The sequence below is a fragment of the Cucurbita maxima genome, unplaced genomic scaffold (assembly GCF_002738345.1).
Source record: "Cucurbita maxima cultivar Rimu unplaced genomic scaffold, Cmax_1.0 Cma_Scf00025, whole genome shotgun sequence".
NCBI classification, from domain to species: Eukaryota; Viridiplantae; Streptophyta; class Magnoliopsida; order Cucurbitales; family Cucurbitaceae; genus Cucurbita; species Cucurbita maxima.
In genome coordinates this window covers 1632925-1647612 of record NW_019272041.1, presented here as the reverse complement: position 1 = coordinate 1647612, position 14688 = coordinate 1632925, and the positions used below count along the sequence as shown (strand labels likewise).

The 14688-nt window shown below is 37.4% G+C and overlaps 2 protein-coding genes across 2 annotated transcripts; one reads left to right on the top strand and one right to left on the bottom strand.

Moving 5' to 3' along the window:
• Positions 1-4087: 4087 nt before the first annotated feature.
• On the top strand, positions 4088-9023 carry LOC111498367 (plant UBX domain-containing protein 8-like). The gene is made up of 11 exons (XM_023149576.1): positions 4088-4257; positions 4773-4843; positions 4998-5580; positions 5680-5760; positions 5835-5941; positions 6108-6318; positions 6438-6638; positions 6722-6853; positions 7824-7967; positions 8048-8104; positions 8582-9023. Exons 1-11 carry the CDS (start codon positions 4174-4176, stop codon positions 8687-8689), a joined length of 1779 nt encoding a protein of 592 aa, XP_023005344.1. The 5' UTR covers positions 4088-4173; the 3' UTR covers positions 8690-9023.
• Positions 9024-9991: 968 nt separating this feature from the next.
• On the bottom strand, positions 9992-13094 carry LOC111498359 (scarecrow-like protein 28). The gene is made up of 2 exons (XM_023149560.1): positions 12860-13094; positions 9992-12720 (listed from the first exon to the last, which is right to left on the bottom strand). The coding sequence occupies exon 2, from the start codon at positions 12140-12142 to the stop codon at positions 10187-10189; it is 1956 nt and encodes a 651-aa protein (XP_023005328.1). The 5' UTR covers positions 12143-12720; positions 12860-13094; the 3' UTR covers positions 9992-10186.
• Between the last annotated feature and the right edge of the window lie 1594 nt (positions 13095-14688).

The window sequence follows — 14688 nt, the reverse complement described above, 5'->3', positions numbered from 1 at the left end:
AGCTCTATACCTCAACTATTGTGCCTCGTCAGGTGGAAGATCGCCACTTGCCTGGTTACGTGAATTTCTGCTGTCTCAGTTGAGAAACCTGCTACAGCTTGACCTTTCATGGCCATGCATGGTCTTCCCGATCGAGTCTTAGCCATCACAAATGTGGATTGACTATGGGTCGTGTAATAGTCCAAATTCAACGCTAACAGATATTGTCCTCTTTAAGGTTTTTAAAACGAGTCTTATAAGGGTTGAAGAGGGAAATTGAGCATTTCCTTATAAGGGTGTGGAAACCTTTCCCTAGCAGACATGTCTTAAAACCGTGAGGTTAACGACGATTCATAACCGGCCAAAATAGACAATATCGGCTAGCGGTGAGTTTGAGCTGTTACAGGTCAACTATAACAGGCTTCAGACCTCCTTTATCTCATTTTTGAGCTCCAAATCTCTATGATTCTCCGACTTAGTCCCACTAGCTAGTTTGAGAGACACCAACAATAATAAAATTCAAAATTAATAATCAAATTTTTTTATATGAATTGTATAATCTCCCTCTCTTTCTACCTAATATGTTAATTTTCTCTGCTAACTTTCTTTGTAATTTTAAAACCACCTAGAGTTTCAAATGGATTATCTTGTTCAGAACTTTTGTCTATGATATGATTCGAGAATGTCAAATACTCTAGTAAGTATCGGATACAAAGTCAAGATTTTAGAGTCGTTACACAACTCAAAATTTAGTTCTGATCTAGCTATATATATTATCATAAAATGCTAACATTATGCATTTAGATCAGAGACATATATCAATCAATGAATTAATAGACTAAACAAACAGCAACGAATGAACACAAAAAAATGCAAACAACACAGCTAAGGGTTTCAGTTTTTGAGCTATTAGTTCCTGATCGAATACCTCATGCTTCACCATCCTCTGGAGGCAGCTCGTTGAGATCAAAGCCGAGTAGCTTAGCTTCTTGTGTTCCATTTTTTCTAGGTTTGCAGGGGCAGCTAGACTTGTGGCCTCCCAATGCCTGTGGAGACCCAAACGCTTTGCCGCAGAAATCGCACGGATATTCGTTCCTCAAAAGCGCGTCCGTGTTCTCTTTCCCAGTGTCAATGGCATCAACAACACCAGAAGAAGCAGAGCTGCTGGAGCCAATAGGCCTCCGTCCTCTACAGGCGGTGGTAGACCAGGTTAATAACGGACTATAGCAATCCCGATCGGGAACCTCATGATCAACGCCGCCAGAAGAGGAGGAGGACGAGAAGCTTTCGGTAGCAGCAATAGCAGCGGCGGCGGCGGCGGAAACTGGCGGATTCATTCCCCTCCAATTCCGCTCAGGATGAGACCTCATGTGACCATGCAGCGCCTTCTCCGATCTGAACTCGCTCCCGCAGAAGCCGCATTTGAATCTGTTCTTACGATCATTGCCATCACAGTCGCCGTCACCGTCCGCTGCTTTTCGCTTTCCCATCGGACCTACTCCAAAACCTTCCCGGAGCTAAGAGTGGTGTGAGAGGAAATTGAAGAAGAAACGCTGACTGAGTCGAGATTTATGGAAGCTTGTTTTTGTCTATTAAAGGTGGGAGCTTAACAAAGGATACAAATCTCACATTTATATTTTGATTTCCTTAGCTGTTCACGTAACCAAATTACATTTCAACCCAATATTTGGAAAGGGATCAAATATATTTTATTTTTTTAATTTATTTAATATATTTTTATGAAAATATAATTTTTTTTTTTTTTTTTTTTTTGATATCTAAAGGATTTGAAAGGTTGACACTTAAATCCAAATATTGGAGCTATTAACGTTTATTTAATATGATACTTGTTTGTAACTAATTTGAACTTTAAATAATATAGTTGATATGAGTTGATATCTTAAATTAGGGTATCAAAATTAGGGTTAGAAATATTAGAAAGTATAATTTTTTTAATTTAAGAGAGACGTATTCGAAATAAATTATGTTAAGTTTATTTAATATAATAGACTATGAAGACCCGTACATTATATTTTAAAGATTAATTCAATGAATAAAAAATTGATATTTTTTTTAAAATATTTGAAAGGATCAAAATTTATAAATTAATTAATATAAATAAGATATAAAAGATAATTTATTTTAAAATTTGGTGTATATTATTTTGATTGGTGACATATAATCGTTAATTTGAAATTGGGGTGGATTCTAATTTAGTATTTGAAAAGAAAAAAAAAATAATAATAATATATTTGATTTTAATCATTAATTTTGGAGTATAATAAATATTTTAATTTTGGGTTAGTTTTTTTTAATATAACTGAAATCAAACAAATAAAAAATTAAGAATAATTACACCCTTATATTCGATTTAAATTTTGTATAGATTTTGTTTTATATATTTTTTAAATTTTTTTGTAAGAGAATTGTATATCCTGTTTTAAATTTATTTAATTTAATTGGATATGAATGGCGATGGACGTCGTCATTTGTATAAATAGAAAACATAGCCTATTTATCTCATGGAACTAAACTAATTGGTGCATGAAGTTGATACCACTCTCACTCTCGAGAGTGGTGTGGGATTACGAAAGTAATATGAGCTTGGCAGGTTTTGTATGTACGAGAGTGGTGCACATAAAATTATTTGTATGAAAGTGATACACCTCTTGAACATAGTAGAAGAATAGACCACGAGGTCACGATGGTTTTAGGTCGTACCAGAAATGAATTTGTTCATTTAACCTAAACCTACCCAACTAATGATATATGTAAACCGTTGAAAGAATTCCTAGATCCTTTTCGATTTAACCATTCTGGTTTATCTAATGATGCTAATCGCATGCTACCGATAGCCATTATCATTTCGATGCTACTACACTCAAGCTTTTGACGAAATTGTGCCGCCGCTCAATGATCAAAGCTGTTTATTTCTTATTTATTTTATTTTATTTTTATTCAATTAATAAAAATATCTCTAAATTTTGTAATTTATCTCACTCTAACACCTATAAACTTTTTAACCGTTAATTCTTTATTTTTTAATATGATCTTAAAATTTTAATATTATTTATAAATACATTAGTCACTTTTATTAATAAAAAATATTCTTACCCTGTATTTCGAGATCAAAATTAAGAACTTCATACAGTGGTTGGGTTGTTACAAGATGATTTAGTTATTTTACCAATCCATTCTCGTGTTGAAAACAACACTCGATCGTTTAAAAGTTCGTTGCCACAAGATGATTTAGTTATTTTACCAATCCATTTTCGTGTGGAAAACAACACTCGATCGTGTAAAAGTTGGTTGCCACTGTGAAGCTTTTGCTATATTAGAACCATGAAGTCAGCTTTGTCAGCCTTGGTTTGGTTTGTCACCTCAGCTTAGTCCTCTCATATGATACTCCTCGAACCTGCGACATTAGTTGGGTGCCGATACGAGAATATCTCTTCGTCATTTTGGCTCAATGGTTTGTGTTAAATAGTTCTCATAATAAGTAAATAGTTTGTTTAAATCCCGATACTTACATTTCCAGGGATGTATTCCACTTTCATATTTCTTTTAAGAAATTTAAATTTTGATTCTTTTAACGAATAAGTTTATCTCGATTGGTTTACCTTTTATTTATTGAAGTCATTGAGATTTTCTCCTCTCGATGACCTTAGAGTTAATGTTTGTAACTCTTAATAGCACGGAAACAATTTGAAATTAATTTTTGAAGTATTAGTTGGTAGGGGATTTTGTTGGAATGATACCAACATTTTAGATAGGATTTCTGCACAATTATATAGAGAATTCTAAATTGTTTCAAACACGGGTAGAATTAGAAGCATCTTGTGCCACAATCGCACTCGAGACGTTTGCAAGTGATTGTGTAACACTCATTCTCATCATTAGTGAGCAGCCAACATGAAATCGTGTTGTCTTCGGCCTAATGAGATTTTAGAAAGAACAATCGACAACTAATCACTAGCTGAAAAGGGTGATTTAGATTTAGAAAGTAAAATAAAAAATGTAAGATTGGAGAAATTTGGGAGTCTACATTGTGTAGAAGAACACGTGTCTAGGTTAATTGTCCGTTACGTTCCCCTTCCAGCGTTTTCATCTCATTTTTTTTTTATTATTATTCTTTTTATTATACTCTTCCGATCATCTTCCCCCTCTCCAATTTCTCTCTAATCTCTAATTTCTATGGCGATGCCTTCTCGGGAAGCAATTGATACTTTTATCGGCGTCACCGGAGCCTCCGAAGCGATCGCCGTTCAAAAGCTCGAGGTTTTNTTGTTTTTTTTTTTTTTTTTTTTTTTTTTATTTCTTTTTTTTCTGATGCCCCATTTATTTCTTGCAATCGGGTTGGTCTCTCTTGGTTTTTCGAGGGAAGGTGCTGATTTTGCCTCAGCTTAGATGTTTGTTATGCTGGTGCTAGACTGTTGATGTCGATTTTAGGACCTTTAGGTTTAGGTTGTTGCTTCTGAAGCTGATTTTGTGGTTGGTTAATGGGNNGGGGGGGGGGGGGGGGGGGGGGGGGGGGGGGGGGGGGGGGGGGGGGGGGGGGGGGGGGGGGGGGGTGGTTAAATTTCTGCTATGAATGTGGGTGGTGAATTTCTAGTTAAATTTGGAATGTTTTGGTTTCTTAGTTATTTGCTGGCAATTCGTTGTGTGCATTTTGCTGGCGCAGGTGATAGTGAAGATTAGGAGAATACAAATGTTTTGCATTGATGACGAAATGGAATTCTTTTTTGGTCGTAACAATTGCGTCAATCAATTTGTTTTTCTGGTGTTACATTTAGGCACATGGTGATGATCTCAATGCTGCTGTGAATGCATATTTCAATGAAGGAGATAGAAGTTCGTCCGTAAAGTATGCTACTAGTTCCGTATCACTCCATGATTTCCCCCCCCCCCCCTAAAGTTTGTTTCTTTAAAAAGGAATTTCTGCCTGCATATCTATATGTTATTTTTTGTATCTAACCAAATTCTTGATGTTGATCTCGAACTATTCCCATTATCTTCAGCGCACATCCGACCTCTGTTTCTGGTGATTATGATTTCATGGACATTGATGATCTAGTTGAAGTTGAACCCCAGGGTCCTCCTCAGTCTCTTCTATCTGCTGCTAGAGAGATTATGAATCCATTTTCATTACTTGATCAAAATCTCCGCCAGGGTTTATTTGACCACGCCTCTGATTTTACTAGTTCTGCTCCAATGGTGACTCATCCAAGAGAGGTGAGGGAGATTCCCATAGAATTTAGAGATGGTAGCCGACCATCTGGCCAATCTGGCCATGTGCTGACAATTGAGGATGTCACTGGGACTGTGGATGCCCATTGTCAAGAGGTTCGTGGGACTGTAGTAATTGATGATAATGAAGATGAAGAACCTCCAGTTGCTTCTGTAGCACATGCACCAGATTTAGAGCATCAGGCTATTGCTAGTCATGATTCTCATGACAGAAATGCTGTATCCGGTGCCTTTGAAAGTGCTGAGTTTCAAGACAGAAATGACATTGAAGAAGAAATGATTCGTGCTGCAATTGAGGCTTCAAAGAAAGATGTTGTGCAGGCTTATCCAAGCGATCCCTTAACTACACAAACTGTATGCATGACACTATAATTGTGGTGGACTTTTTTATTTTCTGTTTAGGCATTGGATTGTGTTGTGGTGTATATGATTTTGTTTTTATCTGGATGGCAGGATTTAAGCAATCTTAGGACTCGAGAACATCTTTCTCACTTGAGTGATTTAGAATTATCACCTGCAGCTTCATCTATCAAGGTTTATTCTCGTCTTAAACCCTTCTTATCTTAACTGTTACACCATCTTATGAATAACTTGTATCGACAATGCAGCCAGAGGAAGATTTCCCTGAGAGAGGGGAGAACATTGGAGGATCAAAAACAGAAACTTCTAAGTTAACTGATGTGGAACTGAGGAAGGTCACATCATTAAATGGAAGGTATTCTTCTCAACAATTTCATGCTTTGTAAACTACACTAGGTAGAATTTGTGTAAATTATCATTCACCGACCTGTTTATTGTGATGCCTACTGAGAATGAGAGTCTATACTTTGTGTTATCTGTTCAACGCAACAGTTTGATGAAGTTACATTGGAAAAACATAGGATGGAAACAGGAAGTACGTCTGCTCAAGATGAGGTTGAAGACCTAGAGGAAGTTAATTTAATTAGGCATCGGTCCAAACGCAAGTCCTCTGGCAATGCTGAGCCTGCAAAGGGGGTTGAAATTGTTGATTTAAGCCTTGCATCAAGTCCCAAGCATCCTGATAGTAGTAATAATCCACAGCACAATGGGAATGCATTTCAGTCTGATGAGGTACAGAACTTTACATGTCCATGTTTTAACCTTAATTTTTTTCATTTTGAAATATAAAACTTGTCATCTTAGTTGCTTTATAACCATTCATTTTAATGATTGATGCTTCTCTATGGAAGTGGGGTGGAATTTCTTCAGAGGAGCATGATGAAGCAGTCATGCTTGAGGCTGCCATGTTTGGTGGAGGTTCTGAAGGAAGTTCATATCGCTTTCCATCTGCACCTCATGAATTCATGAGAAATCAAGGTTCATATGTACAGCCAGCCCCTCGCCCTCCTTCACCCTCCTTAGTAGCTCAGCGCTTGATAAGGGAACAGCAGGTTTGGCTTGTGTGATTTAAACCGAACTGTTCAATTTGTTGCTATCCACTATGCGTCTAATTGCAAGTTACTTTACCCATCAGGATGATGAGTATCTGGCAGCTTTAGAAGCTGACAGAGAAAAAGAACTGAAGGCCATGGCTGAAGCTGCAGCTGTTCGTGAAAAAGAAAGACAGAGAGAGGAAGAATCTCGTCAGAAACTGGATGCTGAGAAGGTAATTCTGGTCATATGTGTGACTTTCTGTTTTTTAGATTCCTTTTTCCATCTGTTGTAATTCATTGGTTATTATATATATTTGAGAGAAAAAGTTATATGTGTGTGTGTGTGTCTGTTTGCCCTCTTCCTGTGCCCTGAGGGATTCAAGAGTCTCACAGACCATTATACTCGAGTCTGAGTAGTCTCTTTTAACTTATACATCTTCTACTGCTTGTTTTATCATATGAAGTTTAGCATGTAGGACAAACCAGGGTTGGTTAATGTGTCTTGATGCTCTGCTATTTTTCCAACATGTGTTGGGCACTAGTTGAGCAAATTAATTACTAGTTTGGTACTTGTAAAACATATCTCTAACACTTGTTAAGCGTGACAGATCATCAAACAATTCATTTGCTGTCAAATAATTGTTGGACAGTGGAACTAAAATGTTACTTTTGTTTATTTATTTACTCCTATGAAATTGGACATAAATTGAAATGTAGGAAAGTGTACGATAAGTTTTAAGAGTGAAAACCGACCAAGTATATCATTTTTTTTTTCTTTCCCTTTTTTGTTTCCTATGAGCGTTTCCGTGGTAACTTGATTGGAATTGACTGGAAGTTATCATTTTTCTCTATACCAACTGGAACTTATCACTCACTTTCTTATTTATTCAAAGGCTACTGTTTAATGGTGTTTGGATAACGAGCATTTTTTTCATCATGAAGATATTCAAATTGAAATTTGGTCTCCAAATGAGTTCTCCTTTCCAAAACCTTTCAAAAAGGTTGATTGGGTGTAATTTGCACTGTAATCCCTTTCATAATGATGTTTGTGATTCCTCTCCCACTAGTTCAAGTATGATGCATTCTAAACTATGGGTAGTTCTGCCATATATACGTGGTCCATATACTCTACATTTCTGCAATTTAGTGACAATGAGCAATCTTCTGTCCTGGATGTTCATTCCATGGTTTTTTAATTAGCAGGAACTTGAAAGACATTTGGCAGAAATAGAGGCTTCTCTTCCCAGTGAACCAAGATCAGATGACGAGAATGCGGTGACACTGTTAGTGCGCATGCCAGATGGCAGTCGCCGCGGTCGTCGATTTCTCAAATCTGATAAGCTACAGGTGAATTTTGTAAAGATTAACTAAAGTTGATTTCTATTATATGCCCCTATTTGCCTAACTGGCTGTGATATGTTTTGTAGTGTCTCTTTGACTTCATTGATATCGGTAGAGTTGTCAAGCCTGGTTCCTACAGATTGGTGAGTACATTAACATACGTATAAATATGATGTGCCCTGTTTAGCTTCCAAGATATACTATATTTATTTGTCTTTCTTCCTGACCGTCCATATAATGCACTGATGCTATGGTTATTAGAGAGTAGGAACAAATTTTGAAGGGGTATATTGTAGATTTAAAGCATATTTTGGTTTGGACGTTTATTCCATTTAAGTCCATGAATAAACAAGTAAGAAATTACTTTAAACCGAAACGGAGATGTTTGATTATTTGCTTGAAGGGTAGACATTTAAATACTTGTACTGGTATTTGAAACTGTGTATGGTTAAAATAATTATTTCTCGAAGTTGAAGGACTTATCTAAATCATCTTAAAGCTTAGGAACTAAAATTAAATATTAAAAAGCTAGATTGTAGACTGAAACATAATCTGTATTTATGGTTTAATATTTTGGAGTTCTTGTGTCATATATATAATATATATTTATCCACGAACAGGTGAGGCCATATCCTCGAAAAGCTTTTGGAGATGGGGAGAGTTCCTTAACGTTGAATGAACTTGGAGTTAACAGCAAGCAAGAAGCTTTTTATCTGGAGTTGATTTAATGGTGTGGCCAGCTCTATTAAACTGCTGAGATTAAATGATATATACATGAAAATTACTTCTTCTCTTCTCTCTTGAAGCTTTCTTTGTGTGGATGAAGTGTAGGAATGGCATTTGAAGGTATAAATAGATCCATTAATGCGGAATAATGGTTTTGAAGTGCATAATATTTGATCCTTCTGCCATGGAGGTCTGTATTGCAGCTTTCTTGTTCATACAATGATTTTAGGGATCGTATTGGAATCTTTGGCTGCTATGTATATGAACTAGCTCTATTCATTTTAGAAAGAAACATTGCAATATATTAGATTAGATGGGTAACTGCCTTAGCCTAAATGCACTGCTTTCCTTCAAAATGTTCAGCTCAGCTCTTTGAAGTGATTATTTTGCTTTTGATTTTACATTGAGTTGGTATATCACAAATCTCCATAGTTTGGGCATTTAGAAGTCTCAAAATTAGTTCATGGAAGGACTGTGTAAGAAACATAGGTCTTTAGTCTGTGATTGCCCATCTTGTTCCATACCCTTCCTTGACAAAACAGCTTCTCTGTCTGGTCTGAAATGACACTTTTGTCCAAACTTCTTTAGGGAGTATACCATATACCTATGTCTTTCGGCTCCGAATTTTCGATTGGGACGTTTATATTAGCAAATGTAGGCTTGAAGACATACTTTGGGGCACGTGAAAGTATGCGAAATTCGGGTTCTACTTTAGAATGTGATTCCATTTACCATAAAGTAGTTGAAAATTTAGGTTCCTCTGCTTTAGACTGTGATTCCATTTACCCTTGGTTGGAGGATATAGGTTTAGAGATTAGTTAAAATATCGTTTTAGTTTTTGTATTTCGGGTTTTTATTCCATTTTATTTTAGTTTTTGTATTTCGGGTTCGTCCCCATTAAAAAATTCTTATTCCTCTTTAGATTTTAGAAATATTTTCTAAATTTTTAGTATTATTGTTTAACTAATTTTGATAAAGAAAATAATTTCAAAATTATTAAAAATATAATATATACAAGATAGTTTTATATTTACCTACTATCTTTACCTTGAACAAGTAGTAGATCTAACGTTTTGAGAGTGATATTACCCTTCAAAAGCGAAGAATCGATATAGGCATCCACAGAAAGGCAAACAAAGGTGTTACTATTTGTGAATTTCACGTGCTTAACTAGTCCATCTTCGAGTCTTATCTTACGTCTTGAGAGATGATTTTTATCGCTCCAATTATGACTCTCTTTCAGTAGTATGAGCTTCACAAAAATCTGGAAAATCTTTGGAAAGAACTTGTAATGAACACTTCCATCAAAGAATTAAAGAATTGCAACAAATCAAGTACAGACATCTCTTAACTTCTATATGCCCTGTTCTAAAAGACTCCAACAAAAGAATGAAAGAATAATAATAATCAAAATCACCCATTTCTTTCTATCTGTATCTAATCCTATAAAGAATCTTTGTATAATAATAACACATTACAATTGAAACCCCAAAAGAATATCAAGTTTGTTGGTTAAATGATGATGAACAACTTCCACCTGAAACCTCTGCTGCTGTCCATCCTGAAACTGTGTAAACTGGCTGCTCTTCCCACCTCAGGCAAACTGCTTCCTCTTCCAGCTTTGTCACATTGAACCCTTGAGCTGCTGATGAGTACATTTTCAAGAGGAATTGGGTCTGAAGAAGCTCCCGATCGTCGTCCCGAATCCCCACGCATTGCAGGCCTCCCTGCTGCTCCATCAGCTTCTTCCATTTCTTAAATCCAACATGTCTTTCATACCTCTCCCTTCCTTCACATCCTATCATGTTCCTTATCTCCCTTCCAAACATCTCCTCGATCTTTAACCTGGCTGTGCTCTCCGGTGGAAGGCTAGCGTCGATTGAGTCGAATATGGCTGCGTAGTACTTGAGTGTCACTGCTACTCTTGTCTCCAACCTCGGTTCGTTGTGCTCGGCTTCTTGCTCGGCCATTACGACAATGGTTGGGTTTGTGCTTCTGATAAGCCCCAAGAAGTCCCTTAATGCTCCCCAATTTCCATCATATAGTGTCTTGTGCAGTTGGAGTATGCAATTCACGCCTACACTCTCTTGCTCCTTAACATGAAGCATCCATAGCCTCACATCCTCCAACCGATCCACCACTGCGTGGAACTCGAACGGCAGCCTCAATGCCTCGGCAAACCCCGCCAGTCTATCTCCCGTTTCGTTTAACTCCTGTTTCGACTCACCAATCCCGGTGATTCGAACGTGACTTGGAGGGTTCGCTCTAGATGCCAAACTTTGGAACAAGCTTGGCCATTGCAGCCCTTGCTTTATGTCAAAGTCTATGATGTGAACCATGTCTTTCCCTTCAAATGCTCTTAACAACATCTCATTCGCGGTGAAGTGGATGAATTTCGGGATCGGGCTCACGTCGTTCAGAAGCCGAAGCGCTGTCCCGGTGGTATTGTCGTCCGTCTGTTCGAATTCCCTCGGCGGGGTTATGTGAAACACTTGTGGCCAAACTCTACACACCCTGATGGCTAGAGCCTCTGTGTAATATGCTATCAAACGTGAAATTGGTGATGACCCTTTTGGAGATGCTCGGCTACCAAGTTTGTCTATCAATTGGTTTATCAAACCAATGTTCTTTGAGCCAATTGCTTCCACACATGCCATTAGAAGACTGATCAGCTCAAACCCTTCTTCTTCTTCCCTTTCATTGTTCAAACCAGATCCTTGATGGTGATAATATGAAGGATTTCTTGAGCTACCATTCCCAATTTCCACACCTGTTGCTGCCGCTGCTGCTGCTGTTGGAACATTCTCTGTTGTTACTCTTCTTCTCAATGAAAATCTTTCACTTTCGGATGATGAACTCGATCCCGAGCCCGAACCAGAGCCTGACCCGTCCTCAGCCTTCACATGGCTGCTGCTTTCTCCCAAATCAGCGATCTCTGACAAAAATGGCGATGGCAAAGAAATTACTTCACTTCCAGGAAGAAAACAGAGTTCTTCTTCATCCCCATCTGGCTGATGAAACCAGAAACTCCCTCCGCCGCTGCCGAATTGGCTCAGAATCAACCGGTCTCCGCCATCATCTCTGCTTTCTCTCTTCCTCTTGGCGCTGCTAATGAAGTTTTCATCATCATCAATCCCAATTTGTTCTGCAATTCTCTTCAAGTTCTTACCTTTTTCCTTCCAAAACTCTTGCTTGATCTGCTTGTTGGTGGAAGACAGCGGCGGAAGCCTAATGTTCTGCTTCTCAACTGAGAGCCCGACCGGCCGAATCGACGGGGATCGAGCAGTGGATGCTGAGGTATCTTTCGGACGGGAAAAGCTGCAGGGCAAATCCAATCTCTGTGTGCTCATTGAAGTTGGTAACTGCAAATGACAAGCTTGAAACTGCGGCTGTGCTTCACTTCTCAATCGGTTCCTTGGCGAGAGCAATGTTGAACTAGAACACCCGGCCAACATCCTCTATCTTCTTCCAACTTTTATGCTTCGATATTCTAAAAAGATCAACACACCCCCACAACCCAATTTTCCTTTTCCTCTGTTTTTTTCTTTCTAAATTCCTTTTCCAGTTTAAGATCTAAACAAATCAATTCCCTTTTAAGAACTAAAAAGAATGAATCTACGTGTGTGTGTGTGTGAAGAACAATTACAAAAAAATCATATGAACACAAACAAAAAAACCGAGAGGAATCCGATGAGAAAGAATCAAAATATAAACACTCTGTTTTAAAGTTCCAAAATGTGTGTCCTAAATTCAATCCCAACCCCAAAACAAAGAATGAAAGAATAACAATTAGATTACAATAATGCAGCCAAGGAAAACAAAATCATCGGATTCCCAAAGTTTCAGAGCAAATTCATTGGAAAAAACAGAGAGAAGATTTACTTACAAACCGATGAAGAGAGTTGAAGAAACATTCTCTGGAGATGAACACGAAGAAAAATGCCAAACCCAGAACAGCGATTGAAGCCATTACGGGAAAATCGAATCAAGAACAAAACGTTTCCACCAAAGCCGCAAAACATTCATCTAACAACTGAAGAAACAGAGAAAAAAAACACAGCTAAGAATCCACAGAAAGAGAGAGAGAGAAAACAGAGGTTTGTTCTGTTCTTGGTTTTTGGTTGTGTTTTTTTTTTTTTTTTTTTTTTCTTTTTCTGTTCAACTTCCATTACCTGTCTCTGTCTCTGTCAACTTCCCTTGTTGTTGTTGTTGTTCTTCTTCTTCTTTCTCCTCTCCTCTTTGTTCTGTGACTGATTTGATTTAGCAGCACTGAAACAAAAAACGATGAACCAGAGGGGAAAAAAGGGTATAAGGACTGTGGGGACTTTGATGGGTGGCCGTTGGATTTCAATCTGACGGTGGAGAGAGAGACAGTGTAAGTGACCGTTGAATTATGTTGGTGGAATATGACCGTTGAAGGAGAAGGCTTATTGAGGGTGTACGGACTCTCTTTTTTTTCTTCATCTGGAAAAACGTCACGCTCGACGCACGTGACTTTCTGAATTAGAGTTTTTTCCTTTTTCTTTTTTCTTTCTCCTTCGTTGTTTACGTAGACCGACCGTTGGATTACGTGCTTTTTCTGATATTCTTTTTCCACCCTGGAATTTACAGTTTTACACGTGGCTATATTGACCTCGTCAATAATATGTTTGAAAATAAGACAATTTTATATAAATAAATTATATTTTTATTTACATTTTACACTTATTTTCTAATATTTTATTGCATGTTCTAGTTGGTAAAACAATAGCCTACCAACGCGATGATCAGTAGCTGGTCCGAGAGGATGATCAGCCACACTGGGACAGAGATACAACCTAGACTCCTACAGGAGGCAGCAGTGGAGAATTTTCCGTAATGGGCGAAAGCCTGACAAAGAAATGTCGCGTGGAGGTAGAAGGCCTACGGGTCGTGAACTTCTTTTCCCAGAGAAGAAGCAATGACGATATCTGGGAAATAAACATCGGCTAACTCTGTGCCAGCAGCTGCGATAATACAGAGGATGCAAGCGCTATCCGAAATGATTGGGCGTAAAGCATTTGTAGGCGACTTTTGCATACGTTAATTTTAAATAATTAATTATGGTTAGTTAGTTTATTTATATATAGTAAGTTAACCCTCTTCGTTCTTACACGGGCCTCTGAACCATTCGTGGGATGAGTTTCTACCTTGTACAGCTAGGTTCAAGATCGGGAGAAGTTTAAGAGAATGAAACGCACGTAGTAATGATTATAGCGGTTAAGATCCAATTTATCATACTCGATTAGTTAACCACATTCTGAAATGTTAACCGTTTCTATGGTAACGGAAATACACCAAACAACAAAAGCATACAAAGAGAGCAACGCTTCCCTCGCTTAGATTTAGGGTGATAGAGCATTTTGACATTCTAGCTTCGCTTCTTTTTGGACACTAATATCTATTACAAACTCAAATATCAAACATTTACAAGTCACCACCTATCACTAACATCTATTACAAACGTCAAATGATATTAATTTCCATAATATTCTTAAAAGTAGGGACGGTTGGGTTAGTCAAGTTGACTCGATCCAAACAAGTTTACTTGAGTAAACAGTAGCTCTAGCCAATTAAAGGCTCATGGTCAATGTCGATTGATTGGCCTCTCATGGATGGCCATACGTGGCTGTAGTAGGCTACTCCGATAAAGCTTACACGTGTAGAGCTTTCACACGTTCCATTATCGAGTGGTCTACATTGCAAATTCCAAATTTTTATTTTTTAATTAATAATTTATTATTTTACCAGATGGACCGACTACTTAAAAAAATAGGACCAAAAAATAATAATAAAACAATTAAATACAATTTTTATATATATATATTTTTTGTATTAATAAAAAACTAATCAATAATTGAATGAATTTAAAAACTATTAATTTATATGGTCAGAAAAACTTTTTATTTATTTATTTGTAATTATATTAATTAAACTAATTTATTTTTTTTACTTGTCCCTTGAAATTTCAATGGGCCATTTT

Bases quoted from the DNA above. Each gene is read 5' to 3' on its own strand.
- LOC111498367 (XM_023149576.1), top strand. From the start codon at position 4,174: ATGGCGATGCCTTCTCGGGAAGCAATTGATACTTTTATCGGCGTCACC. The intron at 5,942-6,107 runs GTATTCTTCTCA...GGAAAAACATAG, and splicing joins GTCACATCATTAAATGGAAG to GATGGAAACAGGAAGTACGT. The intron at 6,319-6,437 runs GTACAGAACTTT...TCTCTATGGAAG, and splicing joins ATGCATTTCAGTCTGATGAG to TGGGGTGGAATTTCTTCAGA.
- LOC111498359 (XM_023149560.1), bottom strand. From the start codon at position 12,142: ATGTTGGCCGGGTGTTCTAGTTCAACATTGCTCTCGCCAAGGAACCGA.